At 51.6% G+C, this 26,255-nt stretch overlaps 1 protein-coding gene across 4 annotated transcripts in view; it reads left to right on the top strand.

The window, feature by feature from the left end:
* The window catches only part of CNTFR (ciliary neurotrophic factor receptor), a 379,352-nt gene that overhangs the window by 349,342 nt on the left and 3,755 nt on the right, over positions 1–26,255 (top strand). For 3 of the 4 annotated variants that reach the window (XM_054986875.1, XM_054986877.1, XM_054986876.1), the window contains 3 exons: positions 22–185; positions 14,751–14,931; positions 24,507–24,560. In XM_054986875.1, coding sequence (XP_054842850.1) covers positions 22–185; positions 14,751–14,931; positions 24,507–24,560 — 399 coding nt within the window. The remainder of the gene's footprint in view (positions 1–21; positions 186–14,750; positions 14,932–24,506; positions 24,561–26,255) is intronic. The other variant, XM_054986878.1, reaches the window with a different exon arrangement.

Genomic DNA, 26,255 nt, shown 5'->3' with positions numbered 1-26,255 from the left:
ATGTCCTGTTTCTTTGAACAGTAAAGCCGGACCCTCCGGAGAACGTGGTTGCAAAGCCAATCCCCAACAACCCCCGGAGACTGCTGGTGACGTGGCAGTACCCCTCCACGTGGCCCGATCCTGATTCCTTCCCCCTCAAGTTCTTCCTGCGGTATCGGCCGCTCATCATCGACTACTGGCAGCACGTGAGTGGCAACCTCTGTCTTCTCTCCTTACAGGGAAAGAGATTTTGTGGCTGGCCTGTCCAGGCGGAGGCGAGCAGGCCAGCCTCCTTGTCCACTTGAGCCGATCTTTGCTTTAGTGGCAAACAATGGTCACGTGAAGACGGGGCACATGACCTGAAGCTGTCCGTCTTAACAGTTCCGAGAGCCAGAGGAAAGCCAGCCCCTGGGTTCTGCTGCCGGTGCCTCCTGCAAAAGAATTTTGGGGATCTGAACTGCAAAGCAACGTCCCTGCAGCAGTTAAGGGCAGACCCAAGTGGTTCCCTCCGCACTTCCAGATGGGCATGTCAGCCCCACTTTATTGTGTGACAGAAACACTAACCTTTACACCTACAAAAACACTGTGAAGAGCAGTTGGTACAACTGTCTCGGTTTCCTCTGTTGCAGAGGCCACTCTGAGATGTGGCCCTGGGAAACCCAGAGTGTGTAGGCACTCCTTTTCCTAAGGAAAGGCAACATTCATCAGAGGGCATTCCCCAGGCGGGTCTCATGCATAAGCCCCAGGGACCATGCTCCTGCACAGCTCCTGTCTGTCTGTCTATCTTGCTATCCTTTCAGCAGGGATAAGGTACCCTTAATTTAAGGCTCCACTGCAGTGGGGACCTTTATCTGTTTATTTATAGTCCATCTTTCTCACTGAGAGCCAGTTTGGTGCAGTGGTTAAGAGCAGCAGGACTCTCATCTGGAGAGCCGGGTTTGATTCCCCACTCCTCCGCTTGAAGCCAGCTGGGTGACCTTGGGCCAGTCACAGCTCTCTCAGAGCTCTCTCAGCCCCACCCACCTCACAGGGTGTTTTGTTGTGGGGATAAGAATGGCATACTTTGTAAACTGCTCTGAGTGGGTGTTAAGTTGTCCTGAAGGGCGGTATATAAATTTTGTTGTTGTTGTTGTTGTTGTTGTTGTTGTTGTTGTTGTTGTTGTTAAGACAGATTACACAGTGTAGGACAATAATCCAATAAGCAATATAATAGGGTAAGGATTGCAGAAATTTGAAATCAAGCCGAAATCCAATCCGGAGCTGAAACAAGGTTGAAGCAAAATGTAAGCCATTTGACATGTTGCCTGACACGAGAACTACCCAGTAAGAGCATACTGGCAGCAACAGACAATGCATAGAAGTATAGTCTACAGTCCCTGTCACTTTCCACTCTCCAAACCATTTCCTTACATCCTTCTTTTCTATGTGAAAAAAGTCCTCCTGGATAGTTGCACAGTTTGCGGAGAGCCTGGGGAGTGGGAGCTTTCCTGACCCCTTCAGGCAGGCCATTCCGTAAGGTGGGAATTCATAGAAATCGTGACAGTCAATTCCGGGACTGCACGAACCCAGAACATACAGGCAATGTTGTCACTTCTGGCACCAGCCCTGGGAGCTGGTGTTGCAGCAGGAGACACGAAGAAGGTGCCTTAGGAATGACTTCCACATGCCTCATCCGCTGGGAAACGCAGTGGGGAAAGCAGATGTTGCGCCACTGATTAAGTGTGCCTGAGCTGGCGGGATTTGGGTTCTGGCTCTTGCACTGGAAAACCTTCGAGGCTGCCAGGTATGTGGGAAGGGACTCTTCACTGTGGATTTATGAAGCCTGTGCTTTGGAGGGCTGGATATCTGAGACCTGGTGCACTCAAGGGAGGAATAGCCAGTTGTGTGACGGAAGGGCCAGTTGCACACGGTACGGAACAAGGTGGAAGAATTTTGGACTGGGCCACTTCCGTCTCTTGTCATATTTTTGAATGCTTCTCCCACATATGAGAATCACCGGAGACAGAAAACTAGCAGTTCGGGAGGAGGAAGAACATTGTCACTTTCAAAGCAGCCTGTCAAGAACTGAACTACCACTGACTGCCCCACCTGGCCCTACTGGATGGCTGTCATGGCTTCCTCTCCCCAGGAATTCAGGGAGGAATACAGGTCAGGGAGAGAGTGCAGAGGTACCCCCCACCAAGTGAAGACAGAGCCGAAGTTCTCCACGCCTAGCAACTCTATTGGTTGCGAGGATGTTGGCCGGGGATGCAGCTCAGATCAATAAGAGGACTGAGCAGCACCTTGTAAAAAATGAGACCGACCCAGAAGTCTCCTAGGATTTGCCCATGAGCCTCTTGGAAGGTGTGTCTTTAGCCAAGCAGACTGGAGGGGCGGGGAGGAGGAGACCAGAGGCACATGCCTGGAATGGCAGCTTATTTTGGGGAAGGACGCGGATGGCAAGGGTGGAAATTAAGCATCTGGGAACCCATTGTAGGGGTTGAGAAGTGTTTAGCTCTCCTGTCTTCCCCTCCAGAGGTTAGGGCTAGGGTTATGGGAAATGGAGTTTTCTTGGGCTGAGGCCCAAGACAGACGAGACGTTGGGCCACGAGTCTGGTCAGCGGTCTTCCAGTCTGAGACACCTTCCCTGCAGCTAGATGACAGCTGCAGGGAACTTACTGCCCTCAGCACACCAGAGCGCAATTTGGATTGACCCCGTAACAAAGAGAGAGAAGCGATTCCAGTAGAGTTGCCAACCTCAAGGTGGTGGCTGGAGATCTCCCAGAATTACAGCTGATCTCCAGGTCATAGAGAGCAGTTCCCCTGGAGAAAATGGCTACTTTGGAGGATGGACTCTAGGGCATTATACACTGTTGAGGTCCCTTCCCTCCTCAAACCCCACCCTTGCAATGAAAAACTGGAAGTCACATCATGACATTTGTTGGGGGAAGGCGCTCTAGGATTTGAGAGAACTCTGTGGTTAACTAGCTAGCCATGGCAATCCCTAGAGTGTCACCCCCACGTCATGATAACACTTCCAGTTTTTCTCTGGCACGTGACGCTGGCACACCTGCCCCCTTTCTCCCCCTTTCCCCCCCCCTCCATCCTTTGATGTTGCTGGGAGGTCAGGAGACCTGGCGTCTGTGAGATGCTGCCTTCTCGCCATGCTGCTTCCTTGGGCTTACAGAGCCGGCGGAAGGGGATGGTTGTTATTTGCACATGCAGTACAGCTCAGACCTAAGAAATCACAGCACCGTAAAACTCCATTTCCCAAGATTCCCTGGAACAGGAGGAAAGTCACAATTGCTGAACGCTGCTCAACCCCTTTGTAGTGTAAATGGTGTCCTTGGAGTGACATTGCTGCTGTTAAAGAGGCTGCAGAGAACGTCTCTTTGATTGTTGCCTTTATTTCAGAATGCAAAGCGCAAGGAATGCAAAGATGCACCTGCACCCACACACCCCTCCCCCATCTTCTCCCGTCTCTCTTTGAACTTCCTTTTTGCCTTCAGAGATGCTCCGTTGGCTCTCATCTCATCCCTCTCTGCAGTGTAAAAGTGGGGCTGTTTTCCATACATATGTTCAACATAAAACTTGCCCAGCGAGATGTAAAAGTTATTTAAAGTATAAATGTCACAGCAGTTATGCGCTCTCTGGTGCAATAGATTATGAACAGGAGATAAACTATCTTCCGTCATAACACTCTTCCTGTCAGAGACCGGGAAATTGCTGGGCTGTTATCATACTTCTGCTCTCTTATTGCTTTTGGAGGTGGGGGCGAGGAGGGGCCCTTGGCAGCTGCAACGGGAGGCGTCGTTAGCAAAGGGCAGCAGCAGGCCGGCCCGCTTGGCATCAGGCTCACCGCGGCCCCAAGAGGCACCTTGAAGTTTCCCCCCCACATGGGTCCATCTCCCGGCCGTGTGGGATTCTCACAGCTAGGGAGAGGCAGCCGTTTCAGAGGGCGCTTATGCTGGCCATGCACCCACCCAGCTGTCACGCATGTGGGAGGGGATCGGCCATGAAGGCAGCTCCCTCTGAGGAGCAAGAAGGGCTGTTGCTCCCCAAGGGTGCGAAGGGATTCCTCATTGAATTTGCAGATGACACCAAATTGGGATGGAATCCAAAGAGATCTGAACACGCTGGGAAAGTGGGCAGATTTGAATGAGATGCGATTTAACATGGACAAGTGCCCGGGTTCTCCACCTGGGTGACAAAAATGCAAAGTATGCATACTGGATGAGGGATTCACTTCTGGGGAGCCGTGAGTGTGTGAACAAGATCTTGGGATACGGGTGGATGGGAAGCTAAAGCGTGTTACAGCAGTAGCAAAAAAGGTGACTGCAGTCTTGGGGCTTATCAGCGAAGGTGTAACATCCAAATCACAGGATGTCATTGTCCCTCTCTATACCGCCTTGGTCCGGCCTCACCTGGAGTGTTGTGTTGTCTGGAGGCCTCGCTTCAAAAAGGATGTGGAGAAACTGGAACGGGCGCGGAGGAGAGCAACCAGGATGATCAGGGGCCTGGGAATGTTCAGGTTGGAGAAGAGGAGGTTGAGGGGAGACATGCCATGCCGTGTTTAAAAGGCTGCCCTTTAGGAGAGGGGAGGGAGCTGTTCCTCTCCTGCCTTCTGCCTCCCGTCTCTGCAGCATCCCTGTCCGTGGAAGCCGAGGGGTAGCGAAAGACACGATTGGCAGCTAATGGGGAGGCAGAGGCAGCTCTTCCTGGAACAGGTGATTGACAGCTCCTTCCCGGCTTTTAAGGGGAGCTGGAAGGGCAAAGCGAGAGACGGGGCAGAGGAGGAACGTTCCAGAGGCCTCTGGTGGGGAGTCTCCTGCTAACGTAGCTCAGGAGTTCGTTCCCTTCCTAGGATCCCGGACATCTCTTACAAGCCTGCCCCCTCCAGCTGGTGCCAGCTCCAGAAGCCTCCGCCAGTGCGCGGCAGCTGTTTTTGTTTCCTTTTTCCTTTTTAAGAAACTTCTAGTCCTCGTAGCTATGGAGGAAAATTTGGAAATTAGAAGTGAAACAAACTTGGCAAACCTTCGAGTCCAGTAGCACCTTAAAGACCTTCAAGATTTCCAGGGTCTAAGCTTTTGGTGGACTCTCAAAAGCTTATAGACTGGGAACCTTCGACTCTAGTCTTGCTCTTCTATTGCAGACCAACATAGCCACCCCCCTGAAACTTGGCGAAGCATGACTTGACAATGTTTGGAAAAACTTATCACCAATTTGTTCAGGTCTTTTTTTAAAAAATAGATGTTATTTATTTTAAAATAACATCTTAAAATACTTTAAAATCTTAAAATACTTTAAAAACTCTTTAAAACACTTTGTTTTAAAAGTTGCATAATGTTAACACTAACTCTCAAAAAGTCATATAAGTGAGATTTTTCTTGTTAAATCATTCATAGTGCTTAAGATTTAAAATCTGAAATACAAGGAATTTCAATTCTGGCCAGAACTGAATTTCTTTAAGAATGCCTGTCCCCTGTGCCTCGCTGCAATCCTGCTTTGGAGTTGTTTTTCGTTATTTGCCGGGGCCTCACAACTGACAGAATCAGTGATTCCAACTGAAGCACCTTCCGCAGCTCCACTCCTTTCCCTTCTGCCTTGCTTGCAAATTCTTTCTCAAGTGAGGTGGGAGCGGAGCTCGGAAGTGCAACAGCAGAGGAAGCCGGCAGTTACATGCAAAGAGAAATTCCACGGCTTGGAGCGGAGTCCCTGGGAAAGACACGGGTGGCAGGGAGGCAGATATTGCCATCTGGAGAAAGCGGTCAGCGGACCACAGATGGGAAAGGCGGCGGCGGAGTTTGATTGGAATATTACTAATCATCTGGTTACAAATTTTCATTTGCTGCCAAGTGGGAATAAAATCAAAATGGAGCACTCTGAGTATGCTCTGTCGCTCTCTTTGCATATGAGTCGTATGCAAACATTTTCCTTGCCTGATCAGCAAGACGGTCAAGGTAGCTTTGGGGAGGGGGGAGGGGTACAGAAGCGCATCCGCTGCTTTCATAAAAACGCATTTGTTTACAAGTGCTTGAGTTGGGACGGGGCTCCAGGGCATGCTGCAGCAACTGAAATCGAGGGCGGGATTCGACCGGTGAGCTCCAGAGCGTGCCACGTGCCCGAAGGCAGCCTCTGTTCCCCAGATGTCACGCCCGGCTGCTGCTTCTTCCACCTCCAGCCCTGGTTGCAACTTCCAGACAAGCTGTTTGCATCCTTGGTGGGGGGGGGCAGGCTGGCAGGGCAAAAGAACTGCAGGGGGAGGGGAAGTCCCAGACAGCAGCCTGGGAAAGGACCGCTGCGAGTGGGAGCCCACCACAGTTTTCATGGCTGGGCCGTTCACTGCAGACGAACGAAGAAGGGGGATAAAGGGACACTCCACGTATCCCAAATGTGCCGAAACCTAAACAGAAGGGACTCCTGAAATCTGCCGATCACACAAAATTTCAGAATCTCTCCCCTGTTAAACCAGTCTTTCCTGGTATGTCAGTTCAGATATAAAAGAGTTCTGTATCAGGGGGTCAGGAGCCCTGTGGTGCAGAGCAGTATTGCAGTCGAAGCTCTGCTCACGACCTGAGTTCGATCCCGGCGGAAGCCAGGTTCAGGTAGCCGGCTCAAGGTTGGCTGAGGGCCAAGCTACACATGACGAATGACACTTGAACGGCAAGTGGATTGAGTAGAAGGCAAGTGAACAGGGAGAAATACACTTGCCGTTCAAGTGTCATTCGTCATGTGTAGCTTGGCCCTCAGCCTTCCATCCTTCCAAGGTTGGTAAAACGAGTACCCAGTTTCCTGGGGGTAAAGTGTAGATGACTGGGGAAGGCAGTGGCAAGCCACCCTGTAAAAAGTCTGCCAAGAAAACAGTGATACGACGTCCCCCCATGGGTCAGGAATGACTCGGTGCTTGCACGGGGGACTACCTGTGTCTTTATCAGGGGGTCAGCCTGCCAGGTCCAAGACTCTCACTGGCCACACACAGCTCCATAAGAGCCAGTTTTTCTTCTCCTTCCAGGGTGCCTGTCTGGGCCGTAGTCTGGGCCAGGGGGACCCAGCAAGCCAGGCAGCCCTCAGACGTATGCAGGAAAAACCCTGATTTGTGGTGTCCAGTTTAATCCGCCTGCACACAACAGGGGAAATGGAAATGGAAAGGTGTTCCTCTCCTGGACACCTCTGAAGCAGCCTGTTTGTTTTCATCTTCATCAAGTGCACAAATGAGCGAGGATTTGCACCCTCTTGAGGCCTAACCCCATCTCCAGTTCAGGAATGGTATCTCTTTCAGGTTCCTCCTCTTGCCCAGGGTTCTCTTCATCCTTGTCTTAGAGTCTCTCCACACAAGACATCTTACATGGGACGTTCAAGTGTAGGAAGATGCAGTGTTAGCCGGGAGGCATAGTTTAAAAAGACAGAGCTAGCAGAGATCACTCCTCAGAGGATTAGTTAATTTCATCAGTTTGGGGAGGCAAAGATAAAATTAACAAACCCTCTGAGGAGTGATCTCCGCTGGCTCTGTCTTTTTAAACTGCCCACGTGTAGAGAGGTGAAATTGACAGAGCCTTGGGGAGGCAAAAACAAAGATGAAATTAACCCTCTGAGGAGCGATCTCTGCCGGCTCTGTCTTTTTACCCTCCCTGCACCTGAGCATCCCCGTGTAAGATGTCTTGTGTAGAGAGACTCCTATAGACCTGTAGCTTGTCCCATTTCCATTTCTCGCCTGCTTTCCCTTAGATATTCAGGTCATTAAACAGCTCCTTCCACTCTCATGATCGTTTCCAGCACTCCTTTGCATCAGGAGAGGCAGGGGTATTTCTTCTTCTAGCACCCCGTTAGAAACTGCTGAGTCTGCTGAGCTTTGGGGTCCCTTTATGCTTGCTTTGTCCCCATGACATGTCTGCATTTCTTCGCTTTCTGATCTTTTTAAAGCCCCGTGTTCTCATTCTGCAGTTCTTATTTTTCCCAAGAGTGATTAACTCTCTCATTTTTATGACCAGCTTGCTCCCAGAGCTGCTCATCTCGGCCACCTCATTCCCAGCTAATTTCTCCCACAAGGTCATGCTCAGACCTAAAAGAGACTCTCACGTCCCGTGGGTTTCTTCCACTCTCCAGATCTGAAACTTGCCCTCTCTGTATCTGTGAAGAAGTTTCCAAACACCGGATTTGAATAAGATGCAGTCTAACATGGGCAAGTGCCAGGTTCTACACCTGGGTAAAAAAATGCAAAGTATGCATACTGAATGAGGGATACACTTCTGGGTAGCAGTGAACACGATCTTGGGATACAGGTGGGTAGGAAGCTAAATACGAGCCGTCAGTTTGATGCAGCAGCAAAAACAGTGAATGCAATCTTGGGGTGTATCAACGCAAGCGTAGCATCCAAATCACAGAATGTCATTGTCCCACTATATACTGTGTTGGTCAGCCCCTCCTCCTCAGCTTGGAGTACTGTGTGCAGTTCTGGAGGCCTCACTTCAAATAGGATGTGGACCAATTGGAATGGGTGCAAAGGAAAGCAACCAGGACAATCGGGCCTGGAGGCCAAGCCCTATGTGGAAAGACTGAGGGACCCGGGAATGTTCAGGTTGGAGAAGAGGAGGTTGAGGGGAGACATGATGTATTGAAAAGGCTGCCATTTAGGGGAAGGAAGGGGGCAGTACCTGTTGGCAGCAGAGGATAGGACTCAAAAAATGGTTTTAAATGCAAGAGGGGAGGTACCGGCTGGATGTTAGGAGAAGCATCTTCACATTAAGAGTAATTCAGCAGTGGACTCGGCTGCCTGGGGAAGTGGTGGGTTCCCCCTCACTGGCCATCTTCAAGGAGCGGCTGGACAAGTCCTTGTCGGGGATGTTGAGGCTGTTCCTGCACTGGGCAGGGGGTTGGACTAGATGGACTGTGAGGCCCCTTCCAACTCAGCCAAGGACGGTCCCCCTGCTGAGTGATGGTGCAAAGACAGCTGGTAGATGCCTACGAAAATGGCGGCTTCCTGAACAGACTTTACAAGACAGCAAAGTGCTTTTCAAGGAGGGGGAAGTGTCCGGCACAGTCCCGACAAAGAGCTTTTCTTACTATTAATTATTTTATTATTATTTATTAACGTTATGGTCCGCTCTCTCCGCAAGCCGGCGTCTGCTCTCTTTGAGCCAAGGATGCCTGCTCTTAGGGCCTGCCTCTCGCTCTCCTGCTGTGAAACTGGATCTCCTGATGTTGTCTTTCCCCGATTGCTCTTTGCCTTCTTGGAACCCATGTCACAAACCCTTATGGTGCATTCTCCGAGGGAAGAGCTGGGGGGGGGGGCACTGCAGTTGCATGGCAGAACCCAGGCTTCGGATGCATTTTCAGTCCCCGCTGAACAACTCTTGGTGTGCACAGGTTGGGGAAGGCGCAGCCAGTCAGGGCTCCCCTCCCCCCATAGTGGGCCTGTGCAGGAGGTGGGAATAGAACCCAGGCCATTGAGAGGAAATCCCAGCTCTCTCTCTGTGGGACCACTGCTAGTCAAGCTCAAGGCATCTCTGGAAGGGACCGGCATCTAAGGAAAAAATCTCGAAGGTCAAAAGGAATTTTTAAATTTTAAAATATATATTTTTTGCATGCAAAGTGCTAAAGTGTCAACATGCAATTTCTAATAAATATTATACATAAGAATCAATTGATCACCCCATAAATATCCAATAAATATCCAAATATACAATTATATACAAATACAGTCGGGAGTTCAACCGGTAAAGTTCCATCCTATGAAGATAATACAAGTCTTCCAGAGATGTATTATTTGATGTAATTCTCTTTGCTTGTTCCTTTATAGGTTCATTGGTGTTAATATGGGCCGATTCCAGACGGTCCCCCGCCTCGCGAAACGTTGCGCGTCGTCACGCAGAAAACGTGAAATATCGCGTTTTCTCACGCGAGTTTTGCGCAACGTCACGCAAAACTCACGCGAGCGTTTTCTGCACGACAATGCACGATGTTTCGTGAGGCGGGGGGCCCTCTGGAATCGGCCATGGAGTTTTCTTCAACTATAACCATTGGACAATGCAGTCCAATGGTTACATATGATGGCCAAGCATGAGCCCAAGAGCCTGACGGGTACTGCTAGCTTGTTACTCCGTTTCGGCAAATTGTTTATCAAAGGCTCTTAATTATACATAAATCACTCCGGCACCAAGATTTTCATCTCCAGGAAAGAATCTATCTGACCGACCATTGCCGGACCACCTCCAGCCCCTCTGTTGATGGGGCTGTTTGGGGCCGCAAGAGGCAGGGATGGGTGAGACGGGTTAGGGTTTCTCCCAGGAGGCTGCGCCTTCTTGTGCTCCAAGAAACCCCACCCCACTGCTTCCCAACACCCTCAAGCACCTCTCTTCCCCGGAGGAGCAGCCAGGCCTCTCATTTCCCAAGGAAATCTCTGTTCTGGCCCCAGTGTTGTTTCTGCGCTGCTCTGAGGGTGAGTGCGCCCTGCCGGCTCTCCCTTGGCCCGAGATGTGGGGCAGGGAGAGGGCTGCAGTGGAGACCTCTGGGCACAGCTGCTCCAGGAAAGAGCAGCCATTACAGCCACCAGAGGGCTTCTTCCTGGGTGGTCCTTAGAGCAGGGGGCACTCTGGGGACCCCCTTCCGCATTTTTATTCACTCCAGAGGGCCATATTTCTCAGCTCACTGCAGAGGAGCATTTTGAAGGATTTTCTTTTCCTTGCGGGGAGGGGCCCCGGCTGGGGCAGAGCGTCTGCTTGGCATCCCACCGGTCCCAGGGTCAACCCGTCACCTCCAGTTAAAAGGATCGGGTAGGAGGCGCCCTCTCCACCCACATCTGTCAGTTTGTCTCTTTGTTCCTTCGCTCTTTGTTGTCTCCCGCTTTCTTCATCTCCCCCCCCCCCCATGAATCAGATACAATCCAGCTGTGGGAGAAGCGGCAGCAGTGCTTCCAGGCCCTGGATCTGGGGAGAGGAGGGGCACAGACATGCTGCCCTCCCTGCCAGGGGTGTAAGCAGACCTGGGTGAGGAGGATACAACGGAGGGGGAAGGGCAGGCCAAAACACATAATCGATTAGAAATCAGCTCCAGTCAGAAAACGGCTCCGTGTCCTCTCTGCAGCGGCTGCCAAGACTCCTGGCCCTTGGGTGGCTCTGCTGTGGCCACACAGCTCCTGATGCAGTCTCAGCCCAAGATGTCAGCATTCACCCTAACTCGCATTTCCAACAGAGGAGGCTCGCTCTGCAGAGAGGTGCTGGAGCTCATGGTCCAGCGGGATTTGAGTCCAGTGGCACCTCAGAGACCAACAAGATGTCAGAGCAGAAGCTTTGAAGGTGCAAGGAGCGAGCAGAAGAAGAGGACGAAAGAGAAGAAGAGAGCAGGGACTCCAGAAGGCTGGACTCTGAGACTCTTGTTCGTCTCCAAGGTGCTGCAGCACTCAAATCCTGCTCTTCTACAGTAGACTGACACAGCGACCCATTGAAACTATCCCCGTTGCCTTGGTGGGGTTGAGGAGGGCCCTCTGCCCGTTCCTTCAGAAGGGGTGGCTTTCCGTTGCATTCCCAACGGCTTGCCTGGAGAGCAGCCATGAACTAAGCTCTGGTTCTCAGCCTTAAAGAACGACATCTCTAGTGCACTTAAGAAAGAAAAGTGGCCTTAATGGGATGGTAGCCATTAGTCTGAACATGTAAGAACGAGACTGAATTTCCAGTTAACTGGCCTAGTCCTTAAGTTTGCTTAAAACATGACACAGGCTGACGCAAAAGAGCTCGTGGGATTTTGCACCCAGACAACGCCTCGTTTAAACTCGGCCTGCAGCCCAACATGCTGCATTGGGCTACTGAAGACTTGCCAACTTTTCAGCTGCCCGCCCTCTCTCTAGCCCTTCAATATCCATTAGATCCGCAAGTCATTCTCAGATGCTGGTATTTATTTTCATGCCATGGAAAGCTTCAACTTCCCTGTTTCTACTCATTAAACCGACATTAAAAGGACAGGACATTTTTTTCCCCAGACAAGTTGGCTGCTTCAGGTTTGGGCCAGGTGTGCCACATACCTACTTTGCACAGGTAAGCAGCCCATTTTAAGTGAGATGAATCATTCTGCAAAACCCCTGAGAAGAAAGCATCTGCCTTGCCACCATTACAGTTGGTTGGAGCCCCGAACCACAGCCCCCAAGTCCAGCGGACCCCTGGTGACCAGAGGGATGGGGGTGGTGTTCTCTTCTAAACAGCCAGGACAAGGGTGGGGGAGAAGAGTAGAAGCGAATTCACGGCTTTCGTCCTCTACCTTGGCAGACTTTTCAGTTCTGTCTCCTTCAACACAAAACATTAAATATTTAGGCTTTCTTTCCTTCCTTCTTTCTCTCTCACTCTCTCCCCCATATCGCTTTTAAGTTTGTAATTCAAACCAGGCTGGCCTTGCTTCCTCTCTTGCTTTGCAGCCTCCGCCTGGCCTTGCTTGAGCACCTCTAATGTGTTCAGATGTTCCTTTAATGGATTACCTAGGCTGGAACTGGATACGTCTGTCTAATGGGTCGCTAATAGCCTGTTTCTGGTTTTGCAGACTCTGTCAGTTAACTCACACCGTTGACTCAGCCGCCAGAGCATCCTGGCTCTTGCACATGTTGCCAATCACACAGACACATCTTTAGAAACATGCGCTCATCACCTGTGTGCAGAGACCCGTGAGTGCGCCAACACACCAAGCGCCGTCCAATTTGGTGGGGTGTTACTGGCAGCGTGAGCAGCACAAGTGTCGGCAATATGTAGGAGCGCAGGGGAGGCTATTTCTTCAATGAGGGCCAGATGAGCAAGTCTTTGGGGCCGCAGAACCCACAGCCTTAAACTGCCAGTGTGCAAATGTTGTTCTGCTCTGAGATAACAGTCCCTGCTCAGCCAGCAAGGAACTCCTCATTGCTTCTCTTCCTTGAAGAAGCACGCTTGCAGTGCTGAGCAGTTTGATGCAGATCAAGTCTGGCAAGGACCATTTGTCATGCGGATTCCATAAATGGAATCTCCATGTCCAGGGGCAGTCTATCTCTGAGTAACAGGTGGTGGGGGGAGAAGAAGCAGGGTGTGGCCGTCACTTCCGTGCCCTGCTTGGGCGCATCCCATGGGCATCGGGCTGTCCTCCCTTGGAAACAGAATGCTGGACCAGACAGACCCTTGATGAGATCCAGCAGGGCTCTTCCGACATTCCTGTTGTGTTTAAGGCCGCCGTTCCTCGTGTTCAGTTCTGTCTCGGAAACATGCTCCAAATCATTCCTGAGCCGCATCGTTTTCTCATGGCTACCCACTGAAACAATCATTTCTTTGTGTTCAGAAAATCAGTTGTCTCCAGCAAGAAATATCCGAGCTGTCTTGGGAAGATGCATCGACTTGTTTCTTGCGTGGCTTTTATTATTATTTCGGCAGATGGTGCATCCAGGTATCATGTGGCGGGCCAGCGGGCGGCGGCTCTGCAGGCGCAGGCTTGTGTTCATTTTGTGAGCAGACTTGAATTTGGGGGGGGGGCAGGGGGGGACCCTGTAGGGATTGCACGCACACACACAGACGTGCTCACTGCCCCCTGCTCTGAGCAATTTCGCCAGCTGCGGCTCTTGGCCAAAGTGCAGACTGAGGCTGGTTCACACCTGCAGGAGAATGAGGTGGCAGAATAGACTACCACTTGGGGCTACAGGTAAAGAGTTTCTTTTTGGGATGTTCGTTGTTGTTAAGAACTCCCTGCTAGTTTTCTGCCTGATGTGCTAGTTTTCTATTTGCAGGGAGTGCTTTTTATAACTTTATATTTAATGTAAGGAACATTAGAGGCTGCAACCAGGCCCCCTGCACTCTGAAGAGGTGCGGGCCATTCGGCCATCTCACTTCTCTACTCATCTGCTTGTGTGAACCGGACCTGAATGGAAAGCTCCCGGTACCCTGCACACGCAGTTCCCGGAAGCATTTGCTGCCCCAGTGCCCCTGGATGTGTGTGTTGTCCTGAAGAGCGCCTGGTCTCGTTGCCGCCGCCTTCCCCCGCTGCATGTCTGTGCTTTGCTACCAGAATCAAGCTCAGCCAGGCCATCTGAATGCTGGGGGGGGGGGGTCAGCCGCTCACCCTGTTAGCAGGAGCCTTGTCCTTCATGTTTCCGAGCCCTTCTCAATCCCCAAGTCACTCGATTCCAAAATATGATCATGCTTTGGCACAAGATGGCCAAAGTGGAATGTGTTGCAAAGGGGGGGGGGGCGGCGTATGGCTCCCCTTTTCCCAGCTAGCACCTTGTCTGGACATAGAGCAGGGGTCACTGTGGGGGGGGGGTGAAGGGGAGAGGTGGCTGTGAATTCCCTGCATTGTGGCACCTGCTCTATGCCCAGAGGAAGGCCCAAACCTCCAGGATCCCCGGGCAATCCGGCCTGGAGGAAAATTCCTTCCTGATGCCAAAGGGGCCATCGGCATTGCCCTGGGAGTATAAGAAAGGGGCACGAGAGCCAAGCCCCGGCTCGTCTCTTCATGCCCTTCCTCCCCCCGTTCTCTGCCATTTCTCTTTAATAAACATGGAGAAAGGGGCATTTGCCGCTTTCGTGGCAGGGAGCCACATAACATTGTCTGGTCACTGTTGCAGTTCAAACTTGACACTAAAGGGACGGCGAGAGGGGCCAATTTAAAAGCTGGCAACTCAGTGTAGCTCACCAAGAGGACAAGGTTTGGGGGCTCTCGTTTTGCTGTCGCTCATTCGGTTAGGTGAATGATTGCCTGTTTTGACCTCCAGTCGTGGAAGCTGGACCCGGTTCTGGCAGGCGTTGTTATGCTGGAGGGCCTGTGGCACTCACCTGCCTCCTCTTCTCCCCATGCAGGTAGAGCTGTCGGATGGGACGTCCCACATCATCACAGACGCCTATGCTGGCAAGGAGTACATCATCCAAGTGGCGGCCAAGGACAACGAAATCGGCACGTGGAGCGACTGGAGTGTGGCTGTCCACGCCACGCCCTGGACGGAGGAACCCAAACATCTCACCACAGAAGCCCAAGGGACAGGTGGGGGACCAGGGCAGGGCAGGGCCAGAAGCAGAGGGTGTGAGCAAGCTGTTGGCCAGCTCTTGGGTATTAAAACCCTGAATTGCCCCTCTCCTGGCCAAGGAACTGGGTTATCGGGCTGAAAGGTCGTCTGGCTGAAGGGGGTGCGGAGACTGTGGCTGAAGGGGGTGCGGAGACTGTGGCTGAAGGGGGTGCGGAGACTGTGGCTGAAGGGGGTGCGGAGACTGTGGCTGAAGGGGGTGCGGAGACTGTGGCAAGTCAGAGCACCCCAGTGCTGCTCTGCAAGCCAAGAGCTACTGTAGCCTAGTGGCTAAGTGATTGGGCTGTGAATCAGTTCTCTGCTGGTTTGACTCCCACTCCTGCCATGAGCTCAGCGGGTGGCCTTGGGCAAGCCATTCCTCTCAGCCCCAGCTGCATTGTGGGAAGGATAATAACACTGACTTTGTTCACTGCTCTTAGCAGGCACTAATCTTTCTAGAAAAACAGTATATAGGCACAGTTGTTGTTATTGCAAGAAGAAAGGACCATAAGTATTGGTGCAGGGAGGACAGATTGGCCGCAGGGTGCTACATTGGTGTAGTGGTTAAGAGCAGCAGGACTCTAATCCGGAGAGCCGGGTTTGATTCCCCACTCCTCCACTTTCAGCCAGCTGGGTGACCTTGGGTCAGTCACAGTTTCTCAGAGCTCTTTCAGCCCACCCACCTCACAGGGTGATTATTATTGTGGGGTAATAATGACATACTTTGTAAACTGCTCTGAGTAGGCATTAAGTTGTCCTGAAGGGTGGTAATCAAATGTTGTTGTTGTTGTTGTTATTACATTTCTGCCTGTGGTGCTCATGTAAAGAGACAGCGTGGTGTAGTGGTCAGAGGTCAGGCTAGGATTAAGCAGATGTGGGTTCCAATCTTCCCCCCTTTCCATGGGAGCTTGGCTGTTTCTTTCATCCCTGCCTACCCTGTGAGGTTGCTGGCAGCATAACATGGAAGAGAGGAGAACCACGGGGGCCACCCAGAGCTCCTGGAAGGGGGGGGGGTCAGGTGGGATTAGAATGTACTGAAGGTAGACGGGTGCAGCCTGGCCTTGAAGGTGACCTGACCTGGCAGGCTTCTGTGGGATGCTGAGCCTTGCGTGGGTCAGGCCTGGGTGGCAGTCAGCACCTGGCAAGACCTTCTACCAGCTGTGGTCATTGAGCAACATGTGATGTACAGCACCATTTTGGGAATGGACCCCATATTCCTCAGAGGGTGCAGGTGACACTGACTGTTCGTGGCAGTTGTGGTGAGCCACTGTGTGTCACCTCCAGTGGGGTGATTGGCATGAGATGAGGTGGCGGTGGGTTCAGGCCCCGTGCCCTCTGCAGCACCCGGGAGGAGACAAACCACTCCCTTCTTCCCCACAGACGTCCCCCAGTTCAGTGCAGGCAGAGTGGCGCCCTTGACCCCATTCCTAGCTCAGGCCTCTCCGGAATTCCTGGTGGGGGACCCTTTGGACTCCCCTGCCAACGCTCATGGCGCTCTTCCTCGGGCGTTCCTTAGCCCTGCTGACTCAGGTGTCCGACAACGGTGATGAGCACCTGCCCCAGCTAGCGATAGAATTAAAAAATCTAAAATTCATAAGGTTTCAGGTTTGTGTACACGGGGGATTTGGGGTTCCTTTTTGGTAGGTCTGGTTCCCATGTAGCCCTCTCTTGTAGTCAAGCGAGCAATGAGGCGACCCTTGGCGTGGCTCCTTCCCCCCCTCCCACCCCACCCCCCAGGAAACGTGGTCTAGATTCTCCCGGGGAGGTGTCATTACCAGCCCGGCCTGCTGCTGATGGCTCTCCGAGGCCTTGGGAGGGGGGAAACCTTCCTCATTCCACCCGGGGACAGGAGTTCCTGGTTTGTGGCTCCCACTGATTTTTTAAAAAGATATTCTGGCTCAGGAGTATGGAGGCCTGACGTGTGCCTAGCAATTAATTTTAAGCTGGAAGTGGCCTCTGGGAGCACTCGGCTCATTTATTCTCAGTGCCTGTCTGGCCTGGCAACGCCAGCTTGGATTTTGCGCCTGCCCAACATGGCTCCCCGTTGAGCTCCTCTCCCAGTGCCTTTATCTTCTCTTGCTTTGCAAGAGTAAAACCCGTGGGCAAAAGAACGCGTTTTTCAGGGGTTCTGCGGACGATCTGAGGTCTGTTGGTGTCTTCGTTCCTTCCCCTAAGGAGTCATTTGCATGTCGGATTCTCTGCCCCAAGAGGCAGCAGCTTTGCTAGTGAAAGCATAAGCCAAAGAGAGGGAGGAGGAGTCTCTTAGCTCTGATCGCTAAATGGAACCTCCAAGATCCAGAACAGTGTACCTCTAAATACCAGATGGAGAAGGCAGAGAGGGGGAACGTCGGCACCATGCCCTGCCCACCAGCTTCCCAAAGGCACCTCGGGCAGATCGCTGGACTGTATGGCCACTTGGTCTGTGCCCACTGGGCAGGTTCTGATGCACGCTTTGTAGGCTAGCAGGATTGATCTTGTTGCCCCAGGCAGGGTGATGGGCCTTCAAAGATTTGTGAGAACACCAAGTCCCAGCCAGACAGAGCGGCTGGCACTTTGCCGCACTCAGATAAAGTGCTCTCCTTGCTGGTGTTTGCAACAGCACAACGGGGAGCCTGTTAGCGAGGAAAGCCACAAAGTTAACAACGCTCTGTTTCTAGGAAAGAGCTGGGCTGGCGTCCAAGTGTATCATGTGCTCTCGGCCTCTGGCTTCCCAGAAGGAGGCGTGCAGCGTCCTGGCCAGTCCCTTCAGCTTGGTGGGCTGGGAAATCAAGAGGCGACGCCGTCCGCTACTAGGAAAGGCCTGGGAGGTGTGCCAAAGCCCCTTGGGAGGGGCCTCGGGCCATGCACACACGAGGGCATGTGTAGAGAGAGAGCTCTGCTGGCTGCACAGCCGCCTGGATGGGAAGGCACCCTGGGCACCACGCAGGGGTCAGTGCTTGGCAGTTCCTCCACTGCAAGCTACCCGACAGGAGATGGCAGGACCTAGAATGAGAGCGACAGCAGCAAGCAGGTGTTGTAAGAACAGGGCTGGATCTCCCGCTGGGTCCATGGCAAGGCCCTGCAGCAGTACAGGCCTGGGAGGGGCTGGGTGGGCCGTGCTCGGAGCGACAAGGTGCCCTGAAGTGAGCCTGCCGTGGAGGCTCTCGGACGATTGGCCCTGTGGCGTCATAGGGCAGTTGTCAGTGTGGCTGGCGAGGGCCAGAGCCCCTCCTTGCCAGAAAGCTCGGGGAGGGGGTCCTGGGTCAGTCACACTCTCTCAGCCGAGCCTACTTTGCAGGGTCTTTGTGAGAGAATGAGGAGGGAGAATGATGTACAGTACCCTGAGCTCTTTGGTGGGATAAAAATATAATAAGCCAATATAACGCTGGCTCTGCGTCTCCTGGTTAGCTATGATCCGGTTGCCATAAAGAAGAAACCTGCTTTAGATGGCATAAACCAGCCCCTGTGCAGCTGTGGACAGTTGACGAACATCTCCCCCCCCCCAGCCCACACCCCAGCCCAGCCCCTTCCATGCCCACTTGGCATGCACACACAGCCCTGTTTATTTATTTACTTACTTACTTGTATGTTAAACGTAGTCCCCCTTTCTAACTGAGGCTCAAGGCGGATTGCAAAGGGTCAATAAGAAAGAGGCCCTCGTCAGCCTTTCCTGTTTTTTCGCTTTAACAGAAGCACAGCAGATCCAAAATAGCCTCAGAAATACACCCGGAGACCATGCATAATTCTCCATTCTTCCATTTTATCCTCAGAGCAGCCCTGTGAGGTAGGTCAGGGTAAGCGAATGAGTGGCCCAAGGCCATCCAGCAAGTCTCCTGGCTGACTGAGGATTTGAACATGGGTCTCCTAAGATTGTTTTTTTAAATACACAAACACAAAAAAACATTTCTAGGGGTTTTTTTATACAAACATATAAAATAGAAATAGAAATGTGACAATAGCAGGCCTACACATAAGCATCTATAACAGTTTTCCAAAAATCTAATTAAGTTCATTTGCAATTGTTGTCTGTATGCCATATGTTCAAATATTGGTAAGACTGTAAGGTGTTCAGTCCGTTGAATTACAGGAGATGGGCATTTATCTCTCCAGAGTTGTAATAGAAGTCTTTTGGCTACAGTAAGGCACGGAGGGTCCATTTTTGTTGACCACTGGTCATCTCCCAGGAAACAGGCAAATTGTTTAAAAGTACATAAACAGCCTCAAAAATCAGTGAATATTCTAACACAAGGTTGATAGGAGCAATGACTTTCTCCCCCCAAAACCTAAATAACTGGACAGTCCCAAAGCATACGTTTAAGAGACGTATCCTGTACGTTATAATGGCTGCAGGTAGATGCTTTGTTTCATCCTTTCCTGAAAAGGCATCGTGGTGCCCAGTACATCTGAAACATAATTTTTTGCTGAATAAGTCGCAACTTCAAATCCACAGAAACGAATTTTAAGGCCACACTTTAAGGCTTTGGCAAAACTGGGCGAGCTGGTTCTTTATTCCATTGATTCCTGAGACCCAGCATATTATATTTGTTAACCAACATCAAATATTTATAGACAGATATTGTAGGTTTTATTTTCTGCATTGATTCAATAAGAACTTCCAAGCATAATGGAGACTCTGAGTCACTTAATGCTGCAGGGCCATATTTGGCTACCAACACAACGTTGCCGCTGTAAATATCGCCGTTCGACAGAGACTGGCAAGTCATAGCCTGACCTCAGCTGAGAAAATGACAAAAACTCGTCATAGCCTATCAATTGGTCCAAAGTAAAAATCCCCTTATCTCTCTAAGCCTTCCATAAAAATGATCTCCCAGTTTTCAGATCAGGATTGTCCCACCAGATTGATTTTAACATATGGAAATGGGTCAAATAGATATCGATGTGGCATTATGTGCCGTAATTCTCCAACTGCAGAAAATGAAGGGGGAATATAATTCATTTTAACATAAATGGACCCATAAGACATTCCATATAAAGAAGGGCATCAGACGAGAAGTCTGGGTTTCCTAGTAACAGCCTAGCATTCTTACCACTGCACCATGCCGGCTTGGTGAAGACTGGTGACTTTGAAACTCGGCTCCATGGATTAAAATTCTCCATCGCTACTAACGCACGTCTTTCAGACCAGTGACGGATTCTCTGTTGGACAATAGTGAGAAACTGGACTTTTTTGTGGGCCAATGCTGCCCTCTGCTGGCCGCTTGACCCCAGCACACAACTTAAGAATGCAATTGGTTTCCTAAGGTGGCCATCCTAAATCCCTTTGGCTTCTGGGAGGGTCAGCAGCCAAGCTGGGGTCAGGTTTATGGCCTTTGGGTCTCTCCAAGTGACCAGGCCCCCTTGGAGGACCACAGAGGGCTTGCCCACTTCCAGCTTTTGAGGCCCCTGGCCTCAAAACCACTCCTGATGTGGTTTTCTTATTGACTTCTATTGTTTTCAATGTATTTATACGCATTCTTTTTTGCTTGTTGTGACCCCCCTCCCCCCGAGTCTGCTCAAGGGGAAGGTGGGCTAAAAGTCAAATAAATAAATAAATTTTAAATGATGCCACATGAAAATAAAGTAGAGACCCCCCCCCCCAAAAGAGAGTGAAACGTCATTTAATTTACATTTATTTATTTCGTCCAATAGAGATGCACATAAAAACAAGTGAAAAAAACATGCCAGCTGCCCAAAAGTTTGAATACTCCTAGGCAGATCATGAGACGGAGGGCAAGAAGGGTTGCATCAGGGCTTAGTTCTCGTGGCCTCTTCTTACACACGCACAGGGTAATGCCAGTAGCCACTTCGGGGTCAGGAAGCAGTTTTCCTCAAGCCAGTTTGGTTAAGGCTCCTGATGGTGTTTTGCCACCTTCTGGGCATGGAGCAGGGGTTGATGGGGGTGTGGGGGGGGAGTAGTTGCAAATTTCCGTCATTGTGCAGGGGGTTGGACTAGATGACCCTGGAGGTACCTTCCAGCCCTGTGATTCTATTATTCACTCTCTGAAGGAAATTCCCTATGAGAACTGTGTTTCCCTCTCTTCCAAGGCAGTTCCCAGGTTGTACCCTGTACACAGAGTGGAATTTCTCCTTCTGACGCTCCCATCTATCATACCTTCCCCTTTTGACATTCTTCCACCCCTCCCCATTTTCATTCATTCAATCATTCTATTTCTGAGCTGCCTCTCCATAGAACTTGCTTGAGGTGGTCTAGAGAGTAGGTGTGTGCATAATGAAAAAATAGCCAAAACTGTACACAGAAATTGCAGGTTCAGCTCATTAAAGCAGCTTCCAGAACACTGAATGAAATGCGGGAAATGAGGCTGCAACAACACACACACACACACCACCCCAAAATTTGTGTATTTCATTTTGGTTTTTACCATGCAGAGGCCGTGCGGGCAGGCCAGGCAGCAGGGCGGGCCACTTGGCAGCAGGGTGTTTTACTTGATCTGTCTATACTCATCATGCAACCGGTTGGATCCAAAGAGGAGATACCGAACCCTTAGCATTAACTCCATTGGTGGGAAGGAGATGTGCAGAGTGCATATGAATGCATTTTTTATTTAGCATTTCCTGAACAATAGCATTGATACCGAGTGCCTCTTAGGCATTAAATCACAAAAAGTTTGCTTTGTGCTGTGCTCCTCCAGGAGGGGAAGAGGTCTTCGCTGCCTCCCTCGTCGGGTGCTCTTGTGCAGTCACTCTGTCTTGAAGTCGAAGGATGAGGAGGGAAGTCAGGGCCACGTTCTGTGATTATGGGAGTGGCTGTGGCAGAGGGTGAGGAGCGGGGTTGTAGCTGGCGTTTGGCAGGTGGTAGGATCCACCAGTGGCTCTCTGAGTGCTGCAGCATAACAGAATGAGGAAAAGAACACTTTAATTAGGTAATTGCAGCAGGTGCTGGATCCCTTTAGCAATGCAAGTGGCAGCACCCCTCCCCCCCACGACCCAGGTGGAGCATGGAAGGGCCCTTTAAACCCCATCTGGGTCGCAGGGGGAATCCAGATGCAGTTTAAAGGGCCTTTTCACTGCGGCTGGCAGCGCGGATCAGCTGCTTGGCAGGGATTTCCCTGCCAAACAGCTGATCCATGATTTAAATGCCCCTTTCCCTGCCGCTGCGCAGCGGCACGGAGACGGGCATTTAAAACCCCGTGTCCCGAAGCTTCCCAAAGGAATACAAATTACTCCGGGAAGCTTAGATTCAGGGTTTCTGAATCAGGTCCAGATCCAGAAATCCTGAATCTTTGCAAATCGGGTCCGATTCAGGCATTTTACCCAAATCGGAAACCCGATTCACACATCCCTAAACATCTGGGACTCCTGTTGCGGAGACCCCACTGGGCTGAATGGAGGCTGCCTAGGAGCAGAGCAGGGGACTTGCAGAGAGGCTTGCTTAGAAGAACTTCCCAGGGGAGTGTGCCCCTGGCTGGAGAGGGGGCCTCTCTTTTGGCTTTGGAGCTGAGATGTCCTGGGCTGGGTCACCAAGTGTGGCCATTCCTGAGAAGTAGCTCTCCTCTAGGCAATGCTCATGGGGGATCTGTGATGAGGAAGAAGTCTTGTTTCAGAGTTGTGGTACGTTATGAGCACCAGAAAGCTGATCCGTTTGTGCAAGTAGGTTATGGGGCTTGAATCATGGTGGGCGTGACCTGCGGGTGTGCCGAAGGGTACTGCGTGAAGGACAAGTGCCGGGCTAGCACACTGGCTGTCTGCAAAGTGACTTTCAGCCACCCTCCTGGTGCCACAGTGCACCCTAGATTAGGAGAGTTCTGTTTAGACCCAATCCTTGGTCACGTGGCGACCTGACAATTGTGGAAGCAGAAGAGCTGGGGATGGTTTGGGGTGGTTTGAGCTCCCTTCTTCACTTCTGTTAGATGCAAAAGCAGGGTGTATACGTCGCCTGCTTCCCAATCAGAAGCTCTGGAAATGGCACAGTTGTGGGAAAGTGAGAGAGCAAAGCGACCAGCCCTGGTGGCAATGAGCCGCCTTTGGAAGAAATGAGACAGGGAGGCCAGGTCTCCCTTGTGGCTGGTGGCCCTGCTGGGTGCCAACTGCAGACGATGGCAAAGATGGGAGGCAATCCAGGCAGAAACATGGTATCAGTTTCTGTTCCATGGATCTTCCCAAAAATATCCGCCCCGATCAGACCAGGCATAGACAGAGTCGGTAAACGGTTTTATTCAGGAATCCCAGTACAACCAACTACCATAAGGCAATGGCCGAGAATGACCGTTTAACTGTCACAAGGCTGCCTATATACTCCTTGCCCCTCCCCCTTTTCCTACGGAACGGAACTCTTGGCTTTGACAGCCCTTCAGTGCTAGAAAACTGAACTGCAACTATATTACAGTTTATAGGAACTATGTTACTTCCCTACCTTCTATAACTGACAGGCTAACTCCTGTCAGACTTTAAACTGCAACTATGTAACTTCTTCCTTCTGTGCAAGACAGGTTAACCCCTGTCTGACACATGGGAAGGACCAAAAGGGGACACAGGTAGAGACTTGAGAAGGACCAAAAAAGTACAATCAGTTGGGAAGAAAATTGCAGGAAGAAGGGGGGGGGATACAGACTGCAGAACTGGAACCACAGCAAATGGTTGCGGTGCAGCATTGGGGGGCGGGGAAGCAGACCTGAAGTCGAGGAGGTGACTGGTTGCAGCAGACATCAGAAGGGGCTTCCAGGCAACAGCTAATGCAGTGCAAGTGCGAGCAAGAGTTAGTGCTGATGGCACTCTGTGTTAACGCCCTGTAGCAGGCATCACCTCCAAAAGGGAAAGTCAGAGCGGAGGGCCTTCACTCACCCCGACTGCCTTCCTTGATTTGCCAGCCACCCCTGGAACTGAGGACCTGCCACCAGCCACCCCTCCTTTCCCCTGTAGTCTCACCTTAGAGAATCTCACAGCTGTAGCTCTGTAACTTGATACTAAAACTATCTCCCAGTGCAGCACTAGGAGCTCCGTGGGGGTCTAACAGGAGCCTTCACAGGCAGTAAACCTCTGGATCCCAGTGCCAGGAGGCCACATCAGGGAAGAGGCCTCCGTCCCTGTGAGCCATTGCAGGCCCTCCAGGGTAACTGGTGGTGTGTGATGGGATGCAGGACTGGAGGGCTGGTCTGGCCGGGCTCTGCTTCCGTGCTTAGGATAACCCATATCTGAGATTCTGAATGAATCTTTTGGGTGTGATTTTCCAGAGATCCCTTAATCTTGAAAGTATGGACCCAGAGACTCGAGAGGGGTGTTTCTCCAGTATCTATGGGACATTTTTACTGTGACTCTTCAACGGTAGGATCGGGGCGCACAGAGCTTCTTTGAAAGCCAAATCCCTTCGTGTTCATGGACGTGGCATGAAACGGGAACAGTTTAGGCAGGGCAGGAATTGTGCCCACTCTGTTCCTCAGGCTCTGCTTCAAGTTTGCAACCTTTGACAGAAAATCCTCAGAGTCAGAGAGGGATCGACTCCGAAACCAGGGAGACCTGGGGGCGGGGGACCCCCATCAGCCCTTGTTCTTTCTCTTGGAAGCTCGAATGAGGCTGTGCCCGACCCGACCCAACCCAGCTTTGCTTCTCTCTTATCTTTCAGTGCAATTGACAAGCACCCTCTTCATCTCTGCCGGAGTCCTGGTACAGTTTCAAGGTAAAAAAAATAAGGGGGGGGAGTATGAATTGTGCATTCCACTTAATTTCCCCCCCCCCTCAAAATTGTAGCAGGACTCAGTAGAGTTTAAACACAAGAGCAGAGGGGCGAGCAGTTGAGAAGGGCTGGTGGAAGAGCCTCCCGGGCAGTGGCTGAGCACCTGCCTGCCCTAAAGAAGGTCCGAGGTTCAGTCCCCGGAATCTCGAGTTCAAGGGTCTGGCATCAGGGGACGGGAAAGACTTCTGCCCGATGGGAGCTGCTGCCGTTCTCAGTGAGCAGTGCTGACTGGGACGGGCCAATGGTCAGACTCCATAGAATGTGGCTTCGTGAGTGTCGCTGCATTCGCTGTGCATTGAGGCCAGTTCAGAGCTCTGGTGATCGTGATAGATGTGCACCAGAAGCCTCAAATATCACTCTAAACCACCGCTTCAGAAAACCAGAACCCCCCCAGCTCCAGGTCCCAGGAAGGGTGAGCCCCACGAATCACCCCTTCCTCTTCTAGCGGTGGAAGAAGGGGCTTCCACGCCTTGCTGCAGCTCTCTCGGAGCACGTGGCATTTTGTCCCTGCCAGTCCCCTGACCCCTGGCATTGCCTTCATGGGTTGGAAGGAGGATCCTGGTAGCCAGGAAAGGTGGCAGTGCGGCCCGTTTCCCTGGACCGCACTGAAGGAATGATGTTTCTTAGTGATATTCTGCATCTGAAGGTCTGGCTCATGGCAGCTTATGCTTAATTCGTTAGCTAGTCTCAAAGGCTCTGCTTTATTCCTAGTTTACTTTGAATGATGTCGGTGCCAGAGCGGGGGCTAGTAAAGAAGTCCCTGCCCCGCCCTGCTTGCAAAAGGAAAAGACTTAGAGAAGAGGAAATGGCTGATGGGATGGAGACGGAGACTGGAGCAGAGGGGGGAGGCAAAGAGAAAGGAGGAGCTTGCTTGGGGATTGGGGAAGGCCGGGCAGGGGTGGAGAGCGGGTGAAGGTTAGGGGTACACCCCCCCTAACAGAGCCACCTGCAGCCCACCCACAAACACACCCGTCTTTCTGGAGGCAGAGGAGGTGATCCTGGGAGGGAACGCCACACGGACTCCTGGGTTGTGTTTGAACAAATCCTATTTTAGGACAAACGTTTTCCCGGGATACATTTGTTTAGAAACACACAGAGTCAGAGCAAAACAACAAGCAAGAACGAAATGTGGAAAAGATATTTTCCCAATGTTGCACATACTCCCCAAGCCCAAAACACAACTGAAACAAGAAAGGAGTCGGGCCTTCCAGCCTGCATTGGAGCAGCTTCCGAGCCTCTGGCTCTCGTGGTGGGAGCCCTCCTTGCAGGCTGGGGGCGTGGAGCGGCTGTCCTTTGCCAGGCAGGGAACGTAGGTGGCCAGGGAAGAAGAAGTTGTTCTCTTCACATCTTGCTCCCCATTCGGACTCGGAGCACCCCTGCTAGGGCCTTCTCCTCCACACCAGAGCACGGCTCTCACACTGGGCTTTGGAAAGAGCGGCGGCTCGTGGGCTGTGCCCCAGTCGCCTTCTTGTCTTGGGGGATCATCCCCAACATGGGCGTGTTGCAGCCGTCCTTCCTGTCACCAAACTGAGCCTTGCCAGGGATTGAGGGGGAGGGGACGAGGCGATAGCAGGGCCCCTCACCTCCGTTTTGGCGCTTCTGGCCTCCCATATGGGCTGGTCGCTGGTTATCGGAGCA

Source organism: Eublepharis macularius, chromosome 8, assembly GCF_028583425.1.
Source record: "Eublepharis macularius isolate TG4126 chromosome 8, MPM_Emac_v1.0, whole genome shotgun sequence".
Classification (NCBI taxonomy): Eukaryota; Metazoa; Chordata; class Lepidosauria; order Squamata; family Eublepharidae; genus Eublepharis; species Eublepharis macularius.
This window is presented reverse-complemented; position numbering and strand designations above follow the sequence as displayed.